The 26,623-nt window shown below is 42.0% G+C and overlaps 1 protein-coding gene across 4 annotated transcripts in view; it reads left to right on the plus strand.

Annotated features, from left to right (window-relative positions):
• Positions 1-504: 504 nt before the first annotated feature.
• Positions 505-26,623, plus strand: part of LOC138953151 (homeobox protein Nkx-2.1-like) — a 34,245-nt gene continuing 8,126 nt past the window's right edge. The window contains exons 1-3 of one of the 4 annotated variants that reach the window (XM_070324946.1): positions 505-734; positions 3,035-3,991; positions 11,405-11,536. In XM_070324946.1, the coding sequence (XP_070181047.1) occupies positions 3,616-3,991; positions 11,405-11,536 (508 nt within the window). In that variant the 5' untranslated portion in view covers positions 505-734; positions 3,035-3,615. The remainder of the gene's footprint in view (positions 735-3,034; positions 3,992-11,404; positions 11,537-26,623) is intronic. The other 3 variants (XM_070324947.1, XM_070324948.1, XM_070324949.1) reach the window with 3 other exon arrangements.

Here is a 26,623-nt window from a genome sequence, read left to right on the forward strand (position 1 = left end):
TGTTTTATTTTTTGTTTGCTTCGTCGTAAAAAACACACATCTTTTAACGTCGAAAATAAAAAAAATTGAAGGTTCCCCTATCGCTCAGTCCTTCCAGTAAATCACAAGTAACTTCAATGTTTCGTCCCCACACACACACCGTGGCCAGGAGAGAGGTAGGCGGAGCTTATTCCCAACGAGCCTCTTCACCTCTGTCAGCAGCGCGTGACACTACTTCTAAGCTCCGCCCCTACACAGGCCTCGCCCGCCCAGACGTGTGAAAACTGGGCGGAGCTACGGCGGCAGAGCATAGCATGGTGGCTTGTACGCTGCAGTGCGCGCGCGAGCGAGTGTGCGTGATTGATAGGAAGCGAGCCGCGACAACGAGAGAGATTGAGCCTGTTGTGAATATCTCTCACCTTGGCGGAATGGGGGCTCTGCTTCCCTCTCATTGGCTGTCGAGGAGCTGGAGCTTTTTATGAAAACTCTTGTGATTCAACTTGGTGGAACACTTACCCGAACAGGGCTGGCTTGGATTCACTAACCCCGCACTTGGCTTGCTATACCCCTCAGAGTCGCAGACAACGGTCCTCGAAAGTACTTTTCTTTTCTTCGCTGACTTGTTTTCCACGATTGAAGGGAGACAAGGCTTCACTTTTATTTTGTGTCAGTGGATGACAAACGACTGTTGAGGACTTCACTTGTGGATCGCCCCTTCATGGCTTCGACCTGAGCGAACATGACACCGTTCAACGGTAAGTCAAAACTTATATCGATCATGTTGTTTGACTGGTACTTGCTTCTGTCTTTCCCGCAGCGAGTGGGTGACTGTTAGGTCCCATTATCTATAGTGACTTCGTTCTTTGCATGTGCTGCGTTGTTGGCTCAGTGTTTGAATTTGTGCAGAGTATACCTGCTATTTTGTTCCATAACTTGTGTTTTGCACTTAAATAAAGTTATGCACACTTTGGGTGACGATTTAACTGAAATGAACAAGTTTCACTATTGACTTTTGCATTGTGCATATGCCATGTGTTCTTCGCGCTGTGTCTAATCGTAAACGAAACTTCTTCGGTTCTGTTTTGTTCCTGCTCTCTATTGCTCAGCAAAAGTTAATTTCTTATGAGTAAGTTCAAGTTCCGTATCATGTGCTGTGGAGTGTGTTCTCTGCTTGTTGTGTATCGTACACTGACACACTACTGCTACTCCGCCTGTTTTGCCCTCACATTTTTCACCCAGCGTTCTCCGTTTCAACTGGATTAATAGTACATATCGAAGTCTGTCTCGTCCCCCCCCCCCCCCCCCTCCAAACCCAACGATTCCTCTGCACTGAATATTCGGACTGCTATATCTATAATGTATCCGCATACCAGTGGGGGTGGTAGTAGCAGCTTTGTCGTTGGTAAGAACACGTTTTGTGTATGTTTATATATTGTACCCAAAAGAATTATTTAAAATGTTCCTTCTTACAACCGCCACTGGTTTACGCTTTGTCAGGGTATATATTTCATTCCTGGTGTAAAACGGAACAAGCTTTAATCATGTGGTTTCCGCTTCTGTTCCTGATTGTAATATCTACTACTTTCGTTCTTCCTTAATAAGTGCTTTAAGCTTTTTCAATATATTTATCGACACAAGAACAGGAAAAAAGTTTTTAAATGAATGATGCTCTTCCAAGAAGGTTTTCACAATGATTTAGGGTTTAAATTGTATATGGTTCCATTTTATTAACCCCCCCAAAATCAATGTTATTGCAAGTAAGCATGTGCATGCATATTTAATTGTGCATACATTTACAGTTGCTATTAAATTTTTTAACTATGCGAACAGTATTTTTCTTATTGGTAACATGGATAAAGTGTTTCTCGACGTTTTAAACTATTCTCATACCATTTTGGCATAAACTTCTATATTGAAAACTTTAAAATGCGTCTGTGAAGTTTGGAATCTAACTCTTCAGTCGACATGCACCACAAAAAGTAAACCAAAGTCCAAGTATGATGTAAGTAAATTTTAAATTATACTTACAAAACATCACTATACATAAAACTGTACTCGCATCAAAACAAAAATAATAATAATAATGTAATCAACACAACAATGATGCGTGCGATTTTTAGTTCTAAGCCCCTTCCTAACACTTCTACTCGTTTCTTTCGCGAAGCGTGTCGTCTTGTGTAATGGCGAGTGTCAAAGTAAAACAGACCCTGAGCCATGCAGGAGTCTTCTCAATTATACCCAGAGGAGCAACACCTGCAGGCGGCAAGAAGCCCACCGAAGGTGAAACAATAACTTGATATAACGGTTCACTCGCGTGCGGGCCGGGGGTATACAAATCAACCAAAACTGTGATTTTCTATTGACGGATAGTACACTAACGACCGCCGGGCAAAAGAAATTGAGAGAGAAAGAAAACCGCGAGGGTGCTGGGAGGGGGTATTGGTTGCTGTTGGATGTGACTGACCGTTTATACACGCAAGATTAGTCTTTCTTCCAACAACCACCCGCTCTCAATCAATCAGTTCGATTCATCCCTCCCCAGCAGGTGTGTACGGAAGCAGCTCAAGGTGTTCGGGGGGCAAGCTTGATTTGTCACCTAATATTTTCTGTATGTGTTAACATCACGCGAGTTGAACGTCAGTAACACCACGCGAAGGCAGTGTCAAGGACTTGGGGGGGAAAAGAGACAAATGTCGCCAATGTTTATCCAGAGTGACGTTAAATAAACGATTTCATCATAAGAGAAAGACTAATTGGAAGTTTTAATTTTCAGAGGACAGAGAGATAGAATCTCACAACTGAGCAGCGGTGAATAAGTCAATGTTCAAAACTGTCTTCTCTGTGTAGGAGTCTACGTCATCCGTGGACATCTTTCTTTGTCATTTTAGGTACACTCCATAATTCTCGTGAAAACTGTTCGGCCCACCGTGTCCGATCTGACCAGATGTTAATATGTGATAGCACCATCCCTCCACCTGGTCAAAATCAATTAACAATTGTGATTAACGACGTGATATAGCGCATGTCGATAACAATTCTATACTTCTTTTTACAGAGTTCCAGAGCACACCACATGCGAGTCATACCAGATCATCATCGTCCTCCTCAAAACTTCTCGCCAACCACTGTCATCAGCTGGAGATCAGAAGCAGGAAGAGCCGAGGAATCTGAGACGAATTCCGTCTCTTCAAAACCTTCTTCAGCACCTGCTGAAGCTCCATCAGTTACCCGTGAGCTCAGAGACTACGCTCTCCTCCTGGTTGTAGTAGAAAGGCAGACCATCAAAAAGCAGTTTCACCACCATCACCAGAACCTTTTTGTTGTGAATGTGAACTCACACGGTCTTTGACTAAGTCGATAACTTTTTTGTCTAAAGGTGCCTGCTTCTACGAGAACTTTGTTTCTAAATTGTTGATTTCAGCTAGCTTATAAGAAGAACTTTAATTTATTCATTGTGGACCTGAAAGCCTAGTCTTCCAGCACCCAAAGAGAAGAACTGTCTTGTTGTCGTTGTGGATGCTGAAGACGACCTTAAAAACTGCTAGTCACGGTGTTGTGAGGTGAGGTGCAACCAAGAGGACCTCAACGGTCTCCTGCACCCTCCCCATCCTCCCCACCACCCCTTCCTCCCCCGTCATGTCCCTGAGCCCCAAGCACTCTCACTCCACCCCTTTCTCCGTCACCGACATCCTCTCCCCTCTGGAACACGAGTACAAGAAGAGCATCGAAGCCGCCATCCCCCCGCTCACCTCGTACCACCACCGGTCAAGCCAGAACCACCACCACGCCGCCATGTCTTCAGCCATGTCCGGAATGGGGGGCATGTCCGTTCCTGTCACCAACCCGTACTACAACGTCCCGCAGCTGACCCACCACGCCACCGGGTTCCAGGCGGCCGCGGCTGCCCAGTATTGCAACGGTTCGGACCTCACCGGCTACGACCCCACGGGCCGACATAGCGCTTCAGGGTGGTACAGTTCCAACCCCGACCCCCGCTTCGCCTGTGAGTACGGTAATGCACGTTTCTTTGCATGAATATAGTGCGTGATAGTAGTGTGTGTGTGTGTGTGTGTGTGTGTGTGTGTGTGTGTGTGTGTGTGTGTGTGTGTGTGTGTGCTTTGGGTTGCCTGTTCAGACAATAATTTATTACATACTTTAAAAACAAAAAGAGAAAAACATTCACAACAAGAGTCAACATAAACGATTAATTTGAACCTCCAGTCTATTTTTTCCCTTCTTCCGATAATTCTCAGCTATCATCTATGCTGTGGGCTACTAGAACTGTAGTCATAAGCTTTTCAGAAGTGGTCTTTGCATTGCTTTTTGTCTTAGCATTTGGCGTTAATGATAGTACTAAATTGACTGAAGCATATAGGTATAAGGCTAGTAGTGTTTATGTTTGTGATAGTCTTAGACTTCGTTTTTTCTCGTTATTTGTACGTCACAGTTATTATCATCATCAACATTTTTCTGATGTCATTTTCTTTCGTCATTAGTCCAGTAGTTTCTTGTGCATGCGTGTGTTAAAGTATATCGTACCCGTGTCTCTCAAAATTAGAATAGCTGTCCGTCTTGTATACAAGTGTCCATGCAGTGATTCTTTCTTTTGACATTTTTGGATCAGCCGCATGTAGAGTTTATTTATTTCTTCCGTTTTGCCTTGGAAATCCAATGTAAAATAACGCATCACATACACTTTTTTCCCTTGAATTAGCAAACCTGAATTTCTCCATGTACCGTCGGCAATATAATATAACAAAACGAACAAGCAAAAACAAGTAAAACAAACACCTAAAAGGGGCAAAAACAGCGTTAACGTTAGACACTGTGATAGCTTGTAAGAAATAGAACGGAGCTTGGTCGATGCCAATTACCAGATAAGTAATGTTTACCATCACCATCTTCGTATAAACATTGTATTATACCCTGATTGAGATTTATTATGTTGTCAAAGCCTTCATGCATGGCTCTTTCGGCTTTGGAACACAAATCCAAATTAAACGCAACGCACGCAGCCCCGTTCCTCCCCCCCCCCCCCTCCCCCGCCCCTCCCTGCAAAAAATAAAAATCCAGAGAGTTCGGCGGAAATTAAAGGAATGTTTCCGTTGGCAGCCCAGTGTGGTGCCATCGATTGTGGCTATAATCATTTCCAGTATAGAAAGAGCGGACTGATCCTTGTGAATTTATTATTAAGCCATGTTCCTCTCATTTTGCCGTCCAGTCTTCTATGACTGCTTTTAGATCGATAAGGTTGATTTTTCATTGTCTTATACGTTTTTTTGCGTGTCCTTTTTAGTTCGTTGTTTTTCTCTTGTTTCTTTGCTCTCTTTATTTATCTTTCTTTTCTTTTTCTTTTCTTTTTTGGTTGTTGCGAATTTGTATTTTATTTTATTTATTTTGTCCGCTAATCGTTTCTTTTGTGAAAGAGTGCATGTAGACTTGCATATGCCTGCTTGCTTCCCTGCTTTCGATAATGTTTAAAATCTATTTTTCTGATTAATGTAGTCAGAAGATCGCATCGATTCCCTCACGCGTGAAAAACGTATTTTCTCCGTTTCTATTTATTTGTCCTGTATCATATTACCGCGAATCGTTATTATTGTGAAGAGGTATAGTTGTAAACCTATTGTTGTTTTGACTCAGCCATCGTTCGCATTATTGTTTTGTCAGTGTCATCCTGCCATTTTTTACTTGAACATTTACATACAGTATCGAATCGTTTTGTAAATACGGAATCGTGCAGGCGTTATTATTTGTTGTGTTGGGTTGAATAATTGTGATTGCTGCAAGTCTGTTCTGCCAATGTTCGATCCCCAATGCCTTTTTATCGTTTCTTAAATGATTGAAAGTCATTGCTGTTGTTGATAGCCGTGTTGGTTTCACCATTTACAAATATTTTCTTCTTGTGGTTGTAACATTATGTTTGTTTTATTTTCTCGTTTCTTCCGACGTCAGAAAGATTTTGTTTTTTTACTCTCAAATTCAATAATGATTAGACAAATACATGAATCAAAACGAATAAATGATTGAGTGAATAACAATATGAAATAAATACCCAATAAATCAATGAATAGATAAATAAATGAATGAATAATTAAAAACAATGAAAATCGCGGCACTTCTCGAATGGAAACATGGTCCGTGGATTTTATTTTTGAAATTTAAACATTTATTTTAATAATGTTATTGTTGAATGCAAGCAAACAAATGGTTATCCTCGTCGAAAGTATTCGTCAACATTATTCAAAATAAGTCACACGGCGCCGGTTATCTATAATTGTGTCTTCCAGCAAACAAAAAAATCTGTATCGTCTGATGTCTTTATTAACATTGTTTCATAACTCACACTAGTCGCCGTTCTAATTGTCTCTCCTCGTAACACTATTTTCTGAGCACCTTATTTTGCCCTGTACGCGCATCAATAACGTTGTGGCTGTCTTTTGCTCGCCTGTTTGACAACCAATCTGCTTAAGCAGATTACCTGGTCGATTCCTCTCCACCGCATGCTGTCGCTTCCTTTGCCATGATCTTTGTCTCTTACTTGCTTCTTTCTTTCGTTCTTTCGTTCTTTCGTTCTTTCTTTTTTTTTCTTTCTTTCTTTTTTTCTTTTTTCTTGTCTCCTTTATTTTATTTATTCCCTTTCTTTCTTTCTTTCTTTCATTTTTTTCTTGTTCTTTCTTTCTGTCCTTCTTTATATATATATATTATTATTATTTTCTTTTTTTTTCTTTTGTCTCCCGTTTGTTTATTTTTGTCGATATGTCCGACTCCCTGCCTACCTGTAGGCCTATGTCTGTCGTTATTTCTCTCTATATCTGTCTGTCTTACTCTAGCTCTCAATACTGCCTATATAGGCTTATATCTCTTTTATTTTTCTCTCAATACTCTCTCTCTCTCTCTATCTCTCTCTATCCCTCTCTTTCTCTCTCTCTCTCTCTCTCCCTCCCTCCCTCTCTCTCTCTCTCTCTCTCTCTCTCTCCCTCTCTCTCTCTCTCCCTCTCTCTCTTGTGTCTCCACCCTGTCTCGAATTTCCTTTTATTTACAGTCATTTATTACATATACTTTGTTTTACTACGTCTGGACGGGTCCTGTACTTGTGCTTGAAAAATAGGGTATTTTATTTTCGACAATAAATACAACTATCAAACCCGTTCCTCTATCCCTTAATGTAGATAAAACGCTTTCTACAAAATAAAAAAAATATAGCAAAACAATTGCAACGAACCTATTTGTTATCAGAGCTTCAATTCAACACTTAATTCCTAAATCGATAAACGTACTGATGATTCATCAGTCTATCAAATGCAACCGAATACATGCGACAGAATACCAACTAGTATACATTAGCTCTATACATATCGGGAATAAACTAGTCCCGCGATGTGTGCGATAAACTTGGATGTACAGGTCAGATCTTATGATGCAGACTTATTCAAGAGAGGAGGGTTGAATCTCATACAGTGACTTCGTACGTTGATAAGATATAACATTTGTGGTATTGGATTTCGTGTCTTTGGTATTGATGAAGTTATGTCGATAAATATACACAAACTAGTGGTACCCGTGCTACGCACTTTGTGTGCTGCGCATGCGATGTCATTTTGTTGGTTATGTGCTTGTGAAAATGTTGTTTGCACCCCTCCCCCCCCCCCCGCACATTATCCCGCATATAATGAATTATATTCTCTTGGGGAGCATGGGTTTCAATACATTTTGTTATTAATGAGATGCCATTTCATGATATGTGTGAATTTATATATTTAATCATTTTAACTTTATGTAATCAATGTTTGTATCTTATTAAACGAAGATCTAATGAGTTAAGGTGTTTGTTGCCATGAGTGTTTGTAGCAAGTTTGATGATTGGGAATTGCCATAGCTCAGTCTGGGATAGTTTGTACTCGTCCCCAAACAACTGAAGGACCATAGTTTGTTTACAGAAAGCTATAGACTGAGCCGTGAGATCCAGCCATTTATCTTGCCAGAGATCCGCATGGGATGTGTTGTTGATACTTGCAAAATTTAACAAAGCAGCTATTTTGAAAAATATTTACTTAAACCAACAATACATCCATGTGGAGCACTGGTTACTTGAGGGATTACTGTGGTAATTGTGACCAAACGCCGCAAAAGGAAATCACACAATATCACAATTGTAATCATTTTAACACTTTAATAAAATTAACGAAAGAGATTATTAAAAATTGAAAAACCAAATTTATTTCACAAAAAAACACCAACAAAATAGTAGTTTTGTTATGACACGATAGTGACATCTCAAACACACACACACACACACACACACACACACACAATCGAGTGCAGCATCCATGAACACACACACAGACAAACACACACACAATAAATGTACGTCCAATGGAACGTGTGCGCGTGTGTGTGGATGCTGTTTTCAGGTAATAGAACCCCCCACATGTATGGCCTATGCCATGGGTTAGAGAAGTAGAAAAAGCAAGATTCGTTCACCCCCCCTCCCCCCCCACATGTAATGCGCCATGGGTCATAGATTTTTACGAAATGGAAATCTAAAACGTCCAAAATATATAATGATTCAAACGCATATTCAGACCTGGGAACCCCTGTTTTGCACTTTGACTATTCTCTGTTTCTCAAACAAACTTGGTGTATTATCAAAAAAATGAGCGTACTCCACACAGCGTGTATCCATGATTAAAACATGCCTCATGCGCGTCAAAATGGCGGGGGGAGACTGCAAATTCTCTATCTCTATAGTATAACCCCTGTGGCAGAATACAGCAAGGTTAGGAACACTTTACGAAAGTTTTACAGACTGATAAATGGGATTTACCTGTAGAGCCAGTTGATGCGACAGCAGATTGACAGCTGTCTCGATTCAAAGCTGGGCAGAAGCAAGCGGTCCGAATGTTGCCACGCTTTAGGTCTGACTAAAGACTGCGCGACCGCACGCGACTATACAAACAAACAAAATAAAATACAGCAGGAATGACGTTTGCATGAATCCATGATTACGTCTACATGAACAACAGTGATAAAAGTGCGCATCTCTTCCCAGCCGTGCAGCGCTTTGAAAGTTGGAAGCATTAAAATTTAAACGGGTAAAAGCCATCGTGAAGATACGAAAAAAAGGTATGACGTCTAAAATACATAATGATTCAAACGCATAGTATAACAACAGAAAATATATTCATGGTTCACACACACACACACACACAATCGAGTGCACACATCCATGCTTATTTAAAGTCATGTACACACACACACACACACACACATACATGGCATCAAGCAATACACAATTAAATGACACATATGGAAAACGTATAATGAACATGAACATGGCAAGTAATTCACACCGTTACCTACTATAAAATTGATGATATATATATACCACTCACTTGCTATTCGCCTAAAAGCTTGCAGTGTGCTGTGACACATATAAGAAACCAGAAGAAAAAAGGACTTTACTTTGGCGAAACTGAAGAGCATATGCTGCTTATTTTTGTACATAACTGCTATAACTGTATTTTTTCCGAACACTTACATGTAAAAAACATGGAGATATATCTTACCATTTCACTAAGACAGCCAAAATAACGGTCAAATTAAGGGGAGATCATGATGACGTACATGTCTATGGTTGCACCGTGGGGAAATATTTAGTCGCTGGAACCTATAAGGTTATACGGCGACTTATCAGATGATAATGTTTCGAACTTATCTTTTAAAAATTAAGTAAACAAATCTATGGAATATTTTGGAGTTCCATTAACAGATAAACAGATCTATCTATCTTCTTATTATTTTAGGTTCGTCTGGGGTAGAGAAATAAAACACACAGCTAGGTTCGTCTGAGGTGCGGTCGCGTAGTGTTTAGTCAAACCGTTCGCTTTCGGCCAATGGGATAGCTGGGATATTCTGTCTGCTACGACATTTCACGTTAAAAAGGCCTCAAAAAGCCATTTCGCTTTCGAAGTCGTCAATCTAACCCAGCCTATCGTCTTCATCGCGATCCGTTACTACGGGAAAACCGAGGGACAGGGTCCAAACCGGCGGGGTTTGGTAGGAGATACGTCCACACGGCGAAAAAGGCCACGCGTATTGAAGTTGAAGAAGAACCAATCACAGATCTCTTTCGGCGAGGTCAAAGTTCAGGTCAAAGTTCACTGTTGTCTGCTCAAATTTGCGAGACAAACCTCTTCAAACTTTGTTCGTGGACAAAATTGGAAGTCGGGACCTGGCGGAATCGATTTCCTGGGTCACGTTGGCATAGTAACCGAAGGAGAAGGCACAAATCCGCGCGGTTTGGTCACAGGAATCGAAAAACCACCGAAAACCCTACCAGTATTATATAGTAGATAATAATAAATAACTATTGATTACTATCGCAGCGTATGGGCAAGAAGTGTGCGAACTTCGTTTCCACTTAATTTCTATGATCATGTTGACATGGTGGTAATAATTAATATTCTTCATTGCCGAAAGTTTAGCCATGATGATGATGATGATGATGATGATGATGATGATGATGATGATGATGCAACGGCGACAACGACGATGCACTCTTAAAACTCTATAAATCTTCACTGGTGTTAAGATCTCAGTCATTACCAGCTGTGTAAAATTGTGTAGTTTCAACACTGTGTAGCCAAACATTCATTCCACGTCCAGTGGTGAAGTTTGCTGTGGGGCATTGACATGGTCAGTATGTCACCATGTCATCTTGACCGTTGAGAGTGACCACACCGTGTGTATGATTGGCAGCCGTGTCATAGGGTGACACGGTCATTGGTCAAAAGTGGAAACCGAACAAGTGCGGTACACACGTTTTAGTGCAGTGGAAACCCCTTAAAGACCCCCCTCCCCAATTTAGGCTCCCACCCCGCCCCATCTTCAAGACTGTTATACTGTTTCATACTCTGTTAATAACCTGTAAATTCATACTTTTATCTTAACATTTCAAACTTATTCAGACCTGATTTTATTTTAGGTCTTCAAATGAGGTTCCGTGCACTGTAGTGACTTCAATCAATCAATCAATCAATGAGTCTTATATCGCGCATATTCCGTGGGTACAGTTCTAGGCGCTCTGCAGTGATGCCGTGTGAGATGAAATTTTAAACGGCCAGTAGATTTGAGTAGGAGGGGGAGTGGGGGGAGTGGAAACTTCACTGGGTAATTTGAGACGTTGTTTGTGACGCATGTCTTTATCATTTCCATTATTTATTTATCTATTTTTTTATGTGTATGATAATTAACCTTATTATCATTTAACTTTTCTTTTTTCCTTTGATTTTAACACTTTTTGTGTGTATATCTGTGTTCTTTTCCAGCTCTCCCTTGTTGTCTATCTTTTTCTAATCTAATTCAATTTCTGTAGAATGCTTTCTTACAATCTCTTCCCTTTGTTTCTCTTGACCGTTGGAAGGTTTTGCCCTTCAAGGCCACAGCCCGAAAAGCGAGGAATCCCTTTCAGACTGTAACTCTGGCTCTAGCATCTCTCCCCCGCGCGCACGTCAGTACCTTCCCTATGTCGGATCCTACCCCTACCAGTACCCAGGCAAGTAGAGTTTTGTAGACATTTTGTTCTTATTTTTTTGTAGTTCTTCTCTTTCTTTTTCTCTGTCTCTTTCTGCCTGTCTAGCTGCTTGCCTCTGTCTCTGCATGTCCTCTCTCTTCTCTCTTGATTTGTGTTCTTGTTTGTGCATGGTTTGGTGTTATCTTGGTTTCATTTTGATTCTTTGCTTCATTTAGATTTTTTTCTCCAGAATATTTTTAAATATTTTATTTTGATTTTATTTCTGTGTGCGTTGTGTCTGTCTGCTGCTCTGTGCATTCACAATGCGTTATTGTTGTTAGTTTGTTTCTGTGTTCGCTACAATCTTTTTTTGCGTGTTTTGGGGCATTAATTCTTTTTCTTGTTTAGTTTGTTAGTGTTTGATTACTCTTGGTTATTTATTTTTTTTTTGCTTTTCATCCAAACCGGTTTGTTGGCCATGCAGTAGGAATTAATCCATGTTTTCGGAATGTTTCTTTTCGTCACATCTTGTATAACAGCTCTGTTAACACACATGCATCTGTTTGTTTAAATCTGGCGTTTCGCACCTGTTCGTGTGTAGATACATTGATAAATAATATTGTCAAAGACTACATTTTTGTCTTCCTTAAATCATATCTGCCAATATGTCCACATTAATAAACCAATCTGTTTGTCTGACCGAAATTATGTTTTCCTTTTTGTGATTTTTACACCCCCGGTATAGGGGTGTGTATAGGATTCGGTCGATGTGTTTGTTTGTTTGTTTGTGTTCGCATATAGATCTCAAGAATGAACGGACCGATCGTCACCAAACTTGGTGAACAGGTTCTATACATTCCTGAGACGGTCCTTACAAAAATTGGGACCAGTCAAACACACGGTTAGGGAGTTATTGGTGGATTAAGATTCTACAAGGACTTATAGAGGGACATATTAATGGTCAAAGGGAAATAACCTTCTCAGTTGGTGGCAGTGAGAATGGTAAGGACGGGGGTGTTTTTCCTACCTCGGAGGAATTTCTTGTTTTTTCTGTTTCTGATCTCAATAATCTACTTTTTGTAAAACTTCTTCCTCAGTCTTGCAACGGCATAACAATGCATACGAGCGTAAGGCTATATAATACATTTGTGTTTACACTTTGACAAGGATATACGAACATATAGGCGTATATATGTAGTTGAAAACAACACGCAGTTTTGACTTCCTTAGCACTGAAGATGTTTCAAGAGTCTTAACACAACATGTGGAGAGCGAAAATTGACAAAAATTGACAATCTACCACAATCCGCCACGCTTGAATTTCTTTCTCCATTCCGTCAAAGGTATGTCAACGTTTCATTCAATCTTGCACAGCATGCGAAGTGAAAAAAATAAAAGAAGAAAAAAATAAGGGGGTAGCTTATGGCTCGGCATACGAGGGAAAAAAAAAGAAAATGAGGGGTTACGGTGTGGGGTGTAAGAATGAAGGAAAAGAGAGAACAAAATGGGAAAGTGTCATACGTACAGTGCGAATCGACAAGTCTTCTCCGCGGAGGCCTGTGTCGCCCACTCCCTCACCCACCCACCCCCACCCCAGACACAAGCGGTACAAATGAAGTATTAGATGCGTAGGCCTCCTCGCTCCTTCTTTTTCCACACTTTCTTTATTCCGCCTTTTTCTCAACATCTCTATACCCGGCTTTTGCAACCGTCACAGTCGCTACGGGTCACCCTCGTCCCACCCGCGAAGCCCTTTCAAGCGGGTGGAACAGGGTGTACATCGGGTACCTACCCTGACACAATGGACGAACACCTGTGCCTCTTTATACCTTGCTCCTGCCTGGTCGCCGTGTTATCATCAATTATCTCCCCCTTGCTGCGAAAGAAAGTTGTTCCTGCGTCTGACACCGCAAGAGGGCAGTAGAGGGGTGGGGGGGGGTGGGGGGGGGGACTGACAGTCAGACAGACTATAGCACACACACACACACACACACACACACACACATACATACATACATACATACATACATACATACATACATACATACATACATTCATGCATACATACACACATGCATACATACATACATACATACATACATACATACATGCATACATGCATACATACATACATGCACACACACATACACACATACTCACATACACACATACTCACACATACACACAGGTGGATGTGGTATAGCAAGGTGTGTGATTCAAGGTGTTGATCTTTTCACCGTCACCTGTCAGAACTTATCATGGCCAAAGTGTGTCTTTCTCGCGTTCATATATCAGCACTCTGACAATGCACGCATTGGTGGCATGAACAAAATGAGAACTAACAAAAAATAATGTTGTCATCAGTATCAATCTGGCTTTGTTGTGATTTGTTTCTGTGGTTTTTTTTTCCAAATCCTTCTTCCTTTCTTTTTGTGTGTCTTTCTTGCTGACTTTCTTTCATTTAATAGTTCTTTCTTTCTTTCTTTCTTGTTTTCTTTCTTTCTTTCTTTCTTTCTTGTTTTCTTTCTTTCTTTGTTCTTTTTTTCTTTTTTTCGTTTTGGCTTTGTTTTTGGTTTTCTTTTGGGTTTTCTTTTTAGCTTTCTGTATTTCTTTCTTGTTGCCTTGTAACTCCAACTAGCTTTTACGTTCTTAATAACAGAGGGTCCTATATTCATGGACTTATATATGTGCATGGGGTCAGTGGAACTATTGTAAATCAGAATTATGATTACGACTTGTACGCGTTGCTTTTACAGAGCCAGAACCACATACTTGTTGTTCAAAAGTAAATACAGACCTTCCACACACAAAAATCGATTACATGCAGCCCAGTTTATTGACTGAAGTATCTAAACAAAAATGTTATACATGAAAATCTTCATCTGTAAACTATGCACGGAAATCACATCAAGTGCTCCTCTTGAAATACTATGTTTCTTTTTTCTTACTTCAATCACGGACTTTATTTGCATAAGACAAGTGTTTTAAGTGCTCTCTCGCCAATCAATTGCATTTCCAAGCCATTGTCACGGTTTTAACAATATGCGTACTTTTATCCAAGTGTGTGTTTGTTTGAATTTTTCTTCGTGTCCACAATAAGTCTTTTGGCAAATTTCTGAATCGCCAGTAGACCGTGACCATTATGTGGCTGCCAACGGAAAAGAGCAGGGAATTGTTCAATGCAAAGGCATCGAAAATCAACGGAAAAAATTTCTGTTTTTCATATTTGTCCAGCTCACCGTTGTGTTGGCTGGGAAGGGCGCTAGGCGAAACAATAACTTGTCATAAATAATGCAGAAATACAGAAAGCAGCGGGTTTCCGCTCCTGAAGGAACTCTTCTGTACGGCGAGAGCAGAAAAATGAAAGCACGAACAAGAGAAGACAATCGGTTTCGCGGAGCGCAGAGATGGAATCGATGATTAGATTTTGTTTCAACTTGCGGGCGGATTTGAATAAAATAAAACACTTTATCGAGCAAGCTCACAAAAAATACTCGCTGACACGAGGGAGTCAATACAATGCTTGACTTGTGCTGCATTCAGGTGGTTTTGTCTTCCAGTATTTTGTCGTCTGATAAGATCACTTCTTCGACTGAAGCCCGCCGGTTAACGAAGAGACACGCTCAGATCGTTCACAAATGAAGATCCGGCTGTGCGCATTTGTTTCTTTTCATGTAATTGCTCTGCATCTAGTTTGTCTTTTTTATGTATGTGGCTCTTTCACTGTTTTATTTTTGTGTTTCGTTGTCGTAGGAATCATTGGAGTGTGAATTTCATACCAACATTCCCTTCTCTTTGATACTCTTTCTAATGAACTCGTTAGAGCAGGGGAAAACCTATACCAAAACCGCATGTGGCCCCATACAACAGAAGGACAGAATCGCTCACACTTTGTCACGAAGAAAATTAACGATTTTGCGATTATATGAATTTGTGTAAACGAATTGCCTGCTATAGTATAGTGTACGATCTTAATATTGCTTAATTCACAGAAAAACATAGTTTTGTTGACAAGCATGTTATAGACATTGACACTGACCGCGTACAATGGGAACCCACCTGTAAGATAAAGGATTATTAGTGCAATATTGGAGAAAAACGGGATTTGATGGACATGTTGGCGCGAACAGACAGTATAGTAATGACTGCGCGGTTGACACGGTGTGACTGTATCTTAACCCACCGGTTGACACGACCGGCACGGAAGGGGGTCGTCATATAGCCGAGACACGAGTCTCTGTGAACGGAGTCTGGGATAGGTCTTGGCTAAAGATAATGTGAGACTGCGATCGACGCTTTAGTTTAGCGATACTAAATGAGATCACTGTTTTAACTTTTTAGCACAAGATATGTAAACACTTGCTAAAATTGAATACTTAATTCCATTGTTGTTATGTTTCGGTAATGCTGCGGCATAGAAGTGTCTTTTGCTTTTGAATTAAAAACACGTGATTGTTTCTTCTTTCTTGGTAAAATTGAGTGTAGGTATCTCAAATGTTGAAGTGAAACGTTTTAGCAGTTTGAACTTTGCACTAAATAATAAATGTAGTGTCATTTGAATCATTTTGTTCTGAACGGACAATTCCAAAGATGACTTTGGTCGCGAGATGGAATTGTGTAAATTTGTCAACCATTGATAATGTGTTCTCCGTAAATACACTAAAATTAAAAATCCGGGAAGTGACAATTTAAAACCCAAAAATGACAACACCCAGGCCTTCACTCCCTGAGACTTCGGGACTGCCCAGTACTTAACTCACGATCTTCTTGTCAGTGTCTGTCTCGCGGAGGTCGGGGCAGCCAAGAACTATTTTATCGCAATAATTGTTGCCGGCTCCGGGTAATTCGACGGCGTTGAAAAATTTCGGCCGACATTGACGATAAAGTATATTTGAGAAGAATATTGGCGCGATCGGCCTATTGTAGTAAGACAGCTTCAAGTGCGCATGCGTCTTGACTGGGGATTAGGTTGTTTGTGTTAGGCTGTCTCGTTGGGCTTCTCTCAGCCCATAGGCCTTGCCGGCCTCATTTTGTGAGCTTGACTGTGCGAAGAATTGTGTGACTTTTCTTCATTCGGATTGCTCGCGAAAAGAGTTAACATTTGTGTGACTTGTTTTTTGTTATTCGGACACATTTTTTTAGATTCTTTTAAAAGGCCATATTGTGTATAGTATTTGTTTGTATATATTCTTGTTCTCTAGCTCAAAGGAGTTAACGACATCACTATACGGGAGTGTCTATAAATAGCGAAGAAGTGTTTTGCATTTTGACACATTTGTTAACAATTATTATGATAGCAGATATTGGCCTAAAATACAACACAATTTTTATTCTCTGATATCCGGGAACAGGCAGTGTGTGATCTTTCGTCATAAATTCCAATGTAAAGTTGTTACAAAAAAAGAGATGCAAAAAAACACCACACACTCACGAAGCCAAAGTCAGCTAAGTGCACCTTCCCTCCACTGCCACTACCATCACCACACCCTCCCCCATCCCGCTCGCCTCCAGCTTTACAAAAACAAAAACAGGAAACCTCAAAAGATCAAACCTTCTTTTGATCAACTAAAGAGACAAAAAGGCCGATATCCGTTGTCCCAGGAAAAGGCGACAAAGTTGTTTGTCACACTTGTTACAAGCCGCTTGCCATAGCCATTTTTCCTTTCTTCTCTCTGCCACTAATCAGTCCTCTCACCTGATCTAATTATGGTGGTATGGAACGGTTTAAAGTGCGGGCGTGGAAAATGACTCTCATTACCCATCGACTGTACACACTGCATAAACACTTGCATATGCTTGCATTTATGGAGGAAAGAAAGAGACGAAGACAGAGAAAAGACGGTATAGTGTTGTGTGTGTGTGGTGTGTGTGTGTGTGTGTGTGTGTGTGTGTGTTTGTGTGTGTGTGGTGTGTGTGTGTGTGTGTGTGTGTGTGTGTGTGTGTGTGTGTGTGTGTGTGTGTGTGTGTGAGAGTTAAAGAGGCTGTGCGATGATACAGAGTAAAATTGCATGCCTTCTTGTACACGCTGCTTTATCAAACATGCATTTATTATGAAATGAAAAAGTTAAAAAATAAAAGCATGAGAACAACATGATAGAATGTAAATGGGAAATAGCAAAAGACAAAAAAAACATCCCCAGAAAGAAAACAAGCCAAACACAAACATCATGAAGTCCGTCAATGCAGACGTTTGTGATTTTTGAAATCAAATCTGTCAACCCTTCTTTATTTTATTTCGTATTTTTCTTCGCTGTGTCAAGTCATATATGATTTAAACAAATACTGCAGCTTTGAAAGCTGTTTGAGCCATTTTGACATTATATTTTTACCCTTTTTTGTGCAAAATATTTCCACGTAACAGCACCTTTAAGACAGAGAGAAGAAAGACGAAAGGAAAACAAAGAAAGCAAAACAGAAAAGCACTTGCATGGAAAAAAAGACAGAAGGTCTTTGAAGGAAGACAAACTGTTGTTCTCGTACCTCCTCAAAGCTAATGAAAGGGAATAGGGAATAGGGAAGAAAAGGGACTGAGGATGGGTAGGAGGGGCAGTTCGATAAGTCTTGTGTTGCGGCCGACCAGCATCCAGCGTGGCCGATCGAAACTACTGTTGTTCCTTCTGCCGAGTCTGGGCTTGTAAAGATCGAAGATGTGGTGGGTAAAAAAGTAAAACAGTTTACACGTTTCGGAGTTTTTGTTACGCTGCTTGGTAGATTTGCATGTGAGGTTGTTTTGTTAGTGGTTTTATTGTTTGTTTGTTGTTGAGGCTGTTATTGTTGTTCTTCATTGATTTTTGTCGTCGTCATTGGGTTTTTTTTCGGGGGTTCTTGTTTGCTGTACGTAATTTTATGTTATTCCGGAGTCGGAGCTTATTCTTGAATTAGGAAATACGAAGACAAAGATTTGCTCTTGTTTTACCTTTCTTTTTATATCTCTCATTGGTCACTAACCTCGGCTACTATTGAGCTACATCCCCCCTCCCTTCACCCACCCTTTCCCTCATTACCCCACCCTCTCCCCCATTACCCCAACAAGAAGCGAGAAGAGTCTTTATGGCAATAGGTGCAAAATAATCGAACCGTGAAACTGCACAGAAAGCCGCTGCGCAATTACTATTACATGTATACGTGCAAGAAACAGCATGTTTTCCCGTATGCCAGAAAGTTCATTACCATTTTTATTTTATGTGTAAATCCTATTCTTTGTCCTATATCTGCGGAAAATGTTATTCAATACGAAATAGCTCATATATGAACGTTTGATATTTCCTGAAATATCTACATCAATATGTTTCAATGAAGCTTGACGTCACAGTCATTGACTTTCGTTTTGGATCAATTGTTGTCAGAAGTATGGGGGTGTAATGTTTCTACTGTTGATGGTCTGTTTCTTTGTTCGCACACAATACGTGTAATTGTGAGTGCACGTGTGTGTTTTAACATTCAGATTATAGGGTTACACCAGTGGACGTTTTCTTGAATCTTTTTGCCTTGACCTGTCTCCTACTTTGTGTGGGACTTTTGTCAATACAGTACTTGTGTTAATTTTAAACCCTGGCAAGGGGAACGTTTTATTTCAAAAAAATTATAAATAAATACATAACTTAAAAAAAAAGAAACAAATAGAAATAATAAACAAATAAACAAACAAATGAATAAACAAATAAACAAACACAATATAAAAACAAATATATAAACAAATATATAAACAAATATATAAACAATATATCAAACATATATAATAGATAAATGAATCAATTAATAAAGAATGAATGAATAAAAAATCAGGGCGGGGATCTCAGTCGGTAGCGCGCTGGATTTGTATCCACTTGGCCGCTGTCAGCGTGAGTTCGTCCCCACGTTCGGCGAGAGATTTATTTCTCAGAGTCAACTTTGTGTGCAGACTCTCCTCGGTGTCCGAACACCCCCGTGTGTACACGCAAGCACAAGACCAAGTGCGCACGAAAAAGATCCTGTAATCCATGTCAGAGTTCGGTGGGTTATAGAAACACGAAAATACCCAGCATGCTTCCTCCGAAAGCGGCGTGTGGCTGCCTAAATGGCGGGGTAAAAACGGTCATACACGTAAAAGCCGTGGGAGTTTCAGCCCATGAACGAACAAACAAACAAACAATAAAAAATCGAGATTAATCAATGAATAAATGAACGGAAAGATGAATAGTTGGATACATTACAAAATTAGTAAACTTACCAATGAATAAATGCACGTCAGAGTAAAAGCATTCACAAATGAATAAATGAATGAATAAACAAATAAAATGATGACTTAAAAAAGCATACCAACATTGATCAATGAATGATGATTGAATGATACTGAAGGAAAAAAATAAATAATTAAACGGCTGCAATTAAAAAAAAAATAGATGAACGTTTGACGGTCAGTGACATTTCATTTGCAAAAAGGAGCAAACTCACGAAGGCCTGAAGTTCACATCACGTTATATTGATTTTTCGTTTTCCTGTTCGCTTACTTCAACGCTGAGATGCCGGCGTTGTGTCTGCTCGCTGAATGTTTGGCAGACCGAGTTTCGGCATGTCCTGTGATAATGACCGTGATGATGAGACTAATTATTCGATGCTCATTACTGTCGATGAGGCTTAATCGGTGTTCGCTTTCAACTTAGAACAGCCTGTGTGGGATGGTTTGCTTTCGTGTAATCTTAATAATAATAATAATAACTGGACATTTTTAAGTGCCTAACCTATGGCTCTAGGCCCTTTACAAAGGAAGATATATATATACAGAATAAAAAGTACAACCTACATAAAACAAATTAATCATACAGACACAAATCACCATGTACTGTTCACACAATAATCATATGTGCAATACACACTATATATACAAAAATACACAGCTAACACTCTCAACAATCATAACAACTTTATGGGAGAGGAGTATGTGCAGAAATGGAATAAAGAAGACATTAGGCCAGGTTGGTGTAGTATTCTGTGAAAAAGAAAGTTTTCAACTGTTGTTTAAAAGAGCTGAGAGAGGTGCAGTGTCTGACAGAGAAGGGAAGAGAGTTCCAGAGTGGTGGTGCAGCACAACAGAAGCTTCTTGCTCCGTGCTGCTTCCTGTTGAAGCGCTCAACTTTCAGTAGCCTGATGTCAGCGGATGATCTGAGTGTGCGTGATGGGGTGTATGTGTACTTCTTCTTCTTCTCGTTCGCTTCTTTTAGACGTGCACTCCTGTTGCATTTCTTGTAATGGTATAGATATTGGTCGACTGAAAGAATTTAACACGTGAAATGTGTGCTGTTTTTAATCCAGTATTTTAATCGTTCTTTCAAAAAAAAGAAGGTAAAGTAACTTGTATAATTTGTTAAACATAGCAAAGTTTTTCCTCTGGGAAAAACTGAATACAGAGAATGTATGTCAACAAAAAACGAATATACGCATACTTATCTGTGTAACATACGTTAATTTTGAATTGTGAAAATTACTGCAGTGTTAAATCTGAAATTTTCCATATAAAAACACAACGCATCGAAATAAAAAAAATCAATCTCTAATTTGTCTTTTTGACACCACACTTTTCGCACTGATCTCAAGTCTCACCACACAACAACAGGTCAGATCAAACACCAAAACCATCACACACTCAAAAAAAAGCAATAGCTATGTTCTTTGTCAAACGCCTCTGTCAAGCGGCTGATAAAACACCTGCATGAGACACAGAGCCACAAGAGACAAGCTGACAGGATTTTGTGCAGGATTTTTGTCAGGATTGTCAGGCTTACGATGCCTGTCCAGAAACTCATTAGCCAGGATTAGGGAACTGCGCCATGTTCGTGGCCCGCGATATTTGGAAAGGGGGGGGAGGGAAATTCTGTGTGGACTGCACGTGCAATTTTAGCGTTGTCTTCTGATTTTGGTGTGTGGGCTTCAATAGGACGTGAAAGCTGTAGTTGCTGTTATAAGACAGAGAACGAAAGAAAGAACATCAGAAAGAAGAAAAGGAAGGAAGGAAGAAAGACAAAAAGAAAGGACATGGAGAAAGACAGAAGGACCGAATGAAAACACGATACTATGGACAGACATTTACATGTATTCTTTTAATTTCCACAAACGTGGGTACTGACCCCTGTGCATTCACAAACCCGATATATTTAAACTAAGAAAGATAGAATACATTTTATTTGTGGGGAGAGGGGGGGGGGGTAAGGGGGGCCTCCTTCAGCATTCTTTGCTCCAAGAGAAAAATCCCACAACACCGGCTTTTCTTGTGCAAAGTCACAAATATGTTGTTTATTATGGGGGCGAGGACGCCCCCATTCTATACGGATAGTTTCGAGGTTGACCATGGGCAGCGCCATTTTGTTGTGAAATACGTCATCAGTTTGTGTACACAGGAAGTTGTGACATCCGTCACCCTATGGGAGGGGTGACGTCAAAATTGTTCATCTGTAGAAAGTTGTGAAATCCGTCACCCTATGGGAGGGGTGACGTCAAAATTGGTCATCACAGAGTTTGTGTAACACAGGAAGTTGTGAAATACGTCACCCTATGGGAGGGGTGACGTCAAAATTGTTCAACAAAAACATGATATGTCGCATTGTGCAGGGTCAACTGCAACAAACTCAAACCGAGCCATTCATACCTAGCTGTATTTGAGTGACTTATATACCCGACATTTTTATTTCTTATTTTTAGCACAGGTGTAGGAAAAATCATGAACCAAAATGTTATTTATTTTCTAATTTAACATTTTTTTTACAAATATGACCATGGTCTTTTAAACATACAGTGACATTAAACATTGTTATGTTAAAAAAAAGAAAAAAAGAAAAAAAGCTTTTGTGCACAAATCAGAAAATACATTGTACATTTTACCTACCTGGGACAGGCTGATCTTTCTTAACCCAGTGTGGGATTTTCAGTGGGGCGACCACCCCCAACCCAGCGCGTCCCCGGGTGGCGGATAGGGGAACGGTCTTCAGATATGGAGATCAGCCGCTTGCGGCCGCGGACCAAACTGGCTCCGGGTGGGATCCCGGAAAATCCTCCCCCCTGTGCTCTCAGGGTAGGACGTACGGGCCATGAGCTAAGGGTGAGGTAACCCCGACAGAAAACCCCGAATGCTGAAGACGGAGGACCCGGGCCGCACGGCGCATTCTAACAAACCACGGGTACACGCACTTACGCAAATGATGACACAATCAACCAGCACAGATGGAAATGGCGCTCGCCCATTGAGGACCCCCCAGGGTGGAGCAGCGTCGGGTCCCATGCCTCAAAGGGACCCAGCCCCAACTACTGGAGGTCCCTCCCGTCCGTCTTGTCACGCCAGGGGACGCGGGAGGAAAGTGACTGGCACCACCACAACCAGGAAGAAACCCAGTCAGCAGCGACCTTTTCAGGTCATGCACTGGAACGCAGAAAGTATCCTGAACAAGAAGACAGAGTTGGAGCATATCCTGCATGAGAAGAACATCAACATCTGCTGTATTCAGGAGACGCACCTGACACCCCAAAAGTCCTTCAAAGTGAGAGGCTACCAATGCTTTAGGTCCGACAGAACAGACCGAAGCAAAGGAGGAATCCTGACCCTCATCAGGAACAACATCAATGCCTGTTTGATAGAAACGCACATGGAGGACTCCGAATATCAGGTGATTCGAATCCAGACGAAGACATCAGAATTCCATCTTGTCAACTTCTACTGCCCCAATGATAGACACCTCGCCCTTGACACGATCCCCGCAAAGGCCTCCAACTTCATCGTGGTGGGTGACTTCAACAGTCATTCACAGAGTTGGGGATATGACCACCTGGATCGGAGAGGAGAAGAGGTGGAGAACTGGCAGGACGACAAAGGTCTCATCCTTTTGAACAGTCCCTTTGACTGCCCTACATTCTACTCCAGAAGATGGCACACTACATCAACTCCTGACCTAGCCTTCTGCACGGAAGACATGCACCAGCTAACCAGCAGAGAGGTCGGAGAACAGCTAGGTGGAAGTGACCATCGGCCAGTCTTTTTGACCCTGGGCATGGAGTCCTGCACTGAAGCTTCCTTCCCACGGTGGAACTACAAAAGAGCGAACTGGTTCCTCTTTAGACACCGCACCAGCGAACTCACCAAAGACATCAGAGTCGAGGGGCGAGACATCAACATGGTGGCGAAGGACTTCAACATGAGCATCCTCAGAGCAGCGCGTGAGTCCATTCCCAGGGGTGCCAGGAGAGACTATAAGCCCTACTGGAGCAATGAATTGCAGGAACTGGATGATGATCTGGCAGACGCCAGAAGGGAAGCAGAAGTCAACCCGTCACAAAACAACAACATCCGCCTCCAGGAAGCCAAAGCCAAATTTCTCAAAAAGAAGCTACAGGCAAGACGGAGAAGCTGGCAAGAGAAAACAAGCTCTCTAAACCTTGAGAAGGATGGCAGAAAGCTCTGGAGGCTCACCAAGCAGTTGAATGATGAGAACACCAGCAGAGGAAAGATCACATTAGAAGAGAACGGGAAGGTGCTAACTGGAAAGCATGCTGCCAACCAATTTGCTGAAAGCTATGCAGCTGAGAGCAACCTCCATGTTAGCCCCGAGAAACAGAGAGAAGCAAGAAGAGAGAAAAGAGAGAGACCTGCCAGACAGTCGACAGTGGACGCCATGAGTCAACCACTCACACTCCACGAGCTGCACTCAGCTCTGAAAAAGTCAAAGGCGAAGAAGTCCCCTGGCCCAGACGGCATCACCAACGAGATGCTAACCCACCTTGGTAGTGCAGCAGAGAACAAGCTACTCGAGGTCTTCAACAGCAGCTGGCAAGAAGGATCGCTACCACAACTCTGGCGAGAAGCGATCATGATCCCCATCTTAAAAAAAGGGAAGGATCCAAAGAAGGCCACCAGCTATCGCCCAATCAGCCTCACCAGCTGTGTTGTGAAGACCCTGGAGAGAATTGTGAACGAGCGCCTCAGGTGGTACCTGGAATCCAGGAACCTCCTCGCCCCTGAACAAGCTGGATTCCGACAGTTCCGCAGCACTGAAGATCAGGTCACTTACCTGGCGCAAGAAGTTGAAGATGCCTTTCAGGAACAGAAGCTGGTCTTTGTCACCTGGATAGATCTTCAGAAGGCCTTTGACAAGGTCTGGAAAGATGGACTCCTTGTAAAACTGCTGAGGAAAGGCGTGTCCAGCAACATGTACCAGTGGATTCGCTCTTACCTCTATAACCGCAGGGCAAGAGTTAACGTCGACCAGACCAAAAGCAAGAAGTTCCTCCTTCGTCATGGCGTCCCTCAGGGCGGAGTCCTCTCCCCCACACTCTTCCTTCTCTTCATCGACGATCTGGTGTCTGAGATGCCCAAGGGGATCAAAACTGCTCTCTACGCAGACGACCTTGTGATCTGGTGCAAGGAGGAGCACGCAAGTACTGCCACCTACAGAATGCAGCAAGCGGCAGATAGGCTGAACGCATGGGCAGAAGATTGGTGCGTCTCCATCAACAAGGAGAAATCCTCCACCACCCTATTCACACTGTCGCCAAAGCAGAAAGCCGGAACCATTAGGCTTGGTGGAACTCCTCTGAGAGAGGATGAAGAAGCAACGTACCTTGGTGTCACCTTTGATAGACGGCAGACCTGGAAACCACACATTGCACAGGCAGAGACGAAGGCCCGGCGCAAGCTAGCCATACTCAGGAAGCTGGCAGGTACCACCTGGGGAGCGAACGAGAAGATACTGAAGACAGTATACCAGGGAACAATCAGACCCCACCTCGAGTACGGCTCCACAGCGTGGTCAACCTCAGCCAAGACAAATCTGCAGACCCTTGACCGTGTGCAAAACCAGGCCCTCCGACTCATCACCGGTGCAATGAAATCCACGCCCATCAAGGAAATGGAGAAGCTTACCACCATCCAACCCCTCTGTCAGAGAAGAGAAGCCAAGACTATGGTACAGGCCGAGAAGCTCAAGTGCCTACCCGACCACCCCATGAAGCACAGACTGAGCAACCTCACCAAGAACCGGCTTAAACGGAGCAGTTTTGTACACGAGAGCAAGAGACTTTCTCGACAGTACAGGGAAGTCCTTCCACAGAACACTCTACCTCTGACTCAAGAAGAAGAGGAAACCCCCAAGGCAACAGAGAAACCAGGCATCCAGATCTGCACCAGTGTTCCACATGTTACCTCAGGAGAAGATCAGAATGACACAGCTCGACAGGCACTCACCTTAGCCCTGATCGACGAACAGTACCCAAAAGAGGCGTGGATCCATGTATACACCGATGGATCAGCAACTAACGCCGTGCTCAATGGAGGTGCAGGCATTCTCATCCAGTTCCCTGGGGGACATACAGCTACATCCAGCGTTGCCACTGGCAAACACTGCACAAACTATAAAGCAGAAGCAGAAGCTCTCATGCAGGCCGCCTCCTTCGTTCAGGACTCCGCAGACCCTTGCTACCAAGTTGTCTTCCTCTCGGACGCCCTTTCAGTCCTTCAGGCCCTAGAGAACGACAAACTCCCACAGCTGGCCAAAGCATTACAGATGGTCAGACAAACCAGAAGAGTTGTCCTCCAGTGGATACCAGCACACTGTGGGATACCAGGAAATGAAAGGGCAGATGAGCTGGCAAAAGAAGGAGCCGTGGAAGACCAACCTGAAAACAGTGTCAGCTTTAGTGAGCAGAAGACAATCATCAAGGCATTGATGAGGCCAAGGACAAACAGAGATGACTACCACACAATGTCCAGAGAGCAGCAAGTCAACCTCATCAGGCTGCGTACTGGCCACAACAGGCTCAATGCTCACATGAACCGAAAGTTCAAGCTGGCGCCATCACCAACCTGTGCCTGCGGTCAAGAGGACCAAACAGCGGAACACATCTTACAGCGATGTCCCTTACTAGATGAGGAACGAAAAGAAGTGTGGCCGTCACCAACTCCCTTGCAGACCAAACTATACGGCAGTCGACAGGAGTTGGAGAAAACGACAACATTTATCACCAGTGCTGGACTGATTGTGTAACCTCTGCGAACGCCAAGAAGAAGAAGAAGAAGACATTTTACCTACAGGCCAAACCGTGAGTGTCTGTGGCAAAGCCCGACCCAGGAAATTGCACTGATTTTATATTTAGATCAGAGAGAAATTGTCA

Source organism: Littorina saxatilis, linkage group LG17 (genome assembly GCF_037325665.1).
Source record: "Littorina saxatilis isolate snail1 linkage group LG17, US_GU_Lsax_2.0, whole genome shotgun sequence".
In the NCBI taxonomy this organism is placed as follows: Eukaryota; Metazoa; Mollusca; class Gastropoda; order Littorinimorpha; family Littorinidae; genus Littorina; species Littorina saxatilis.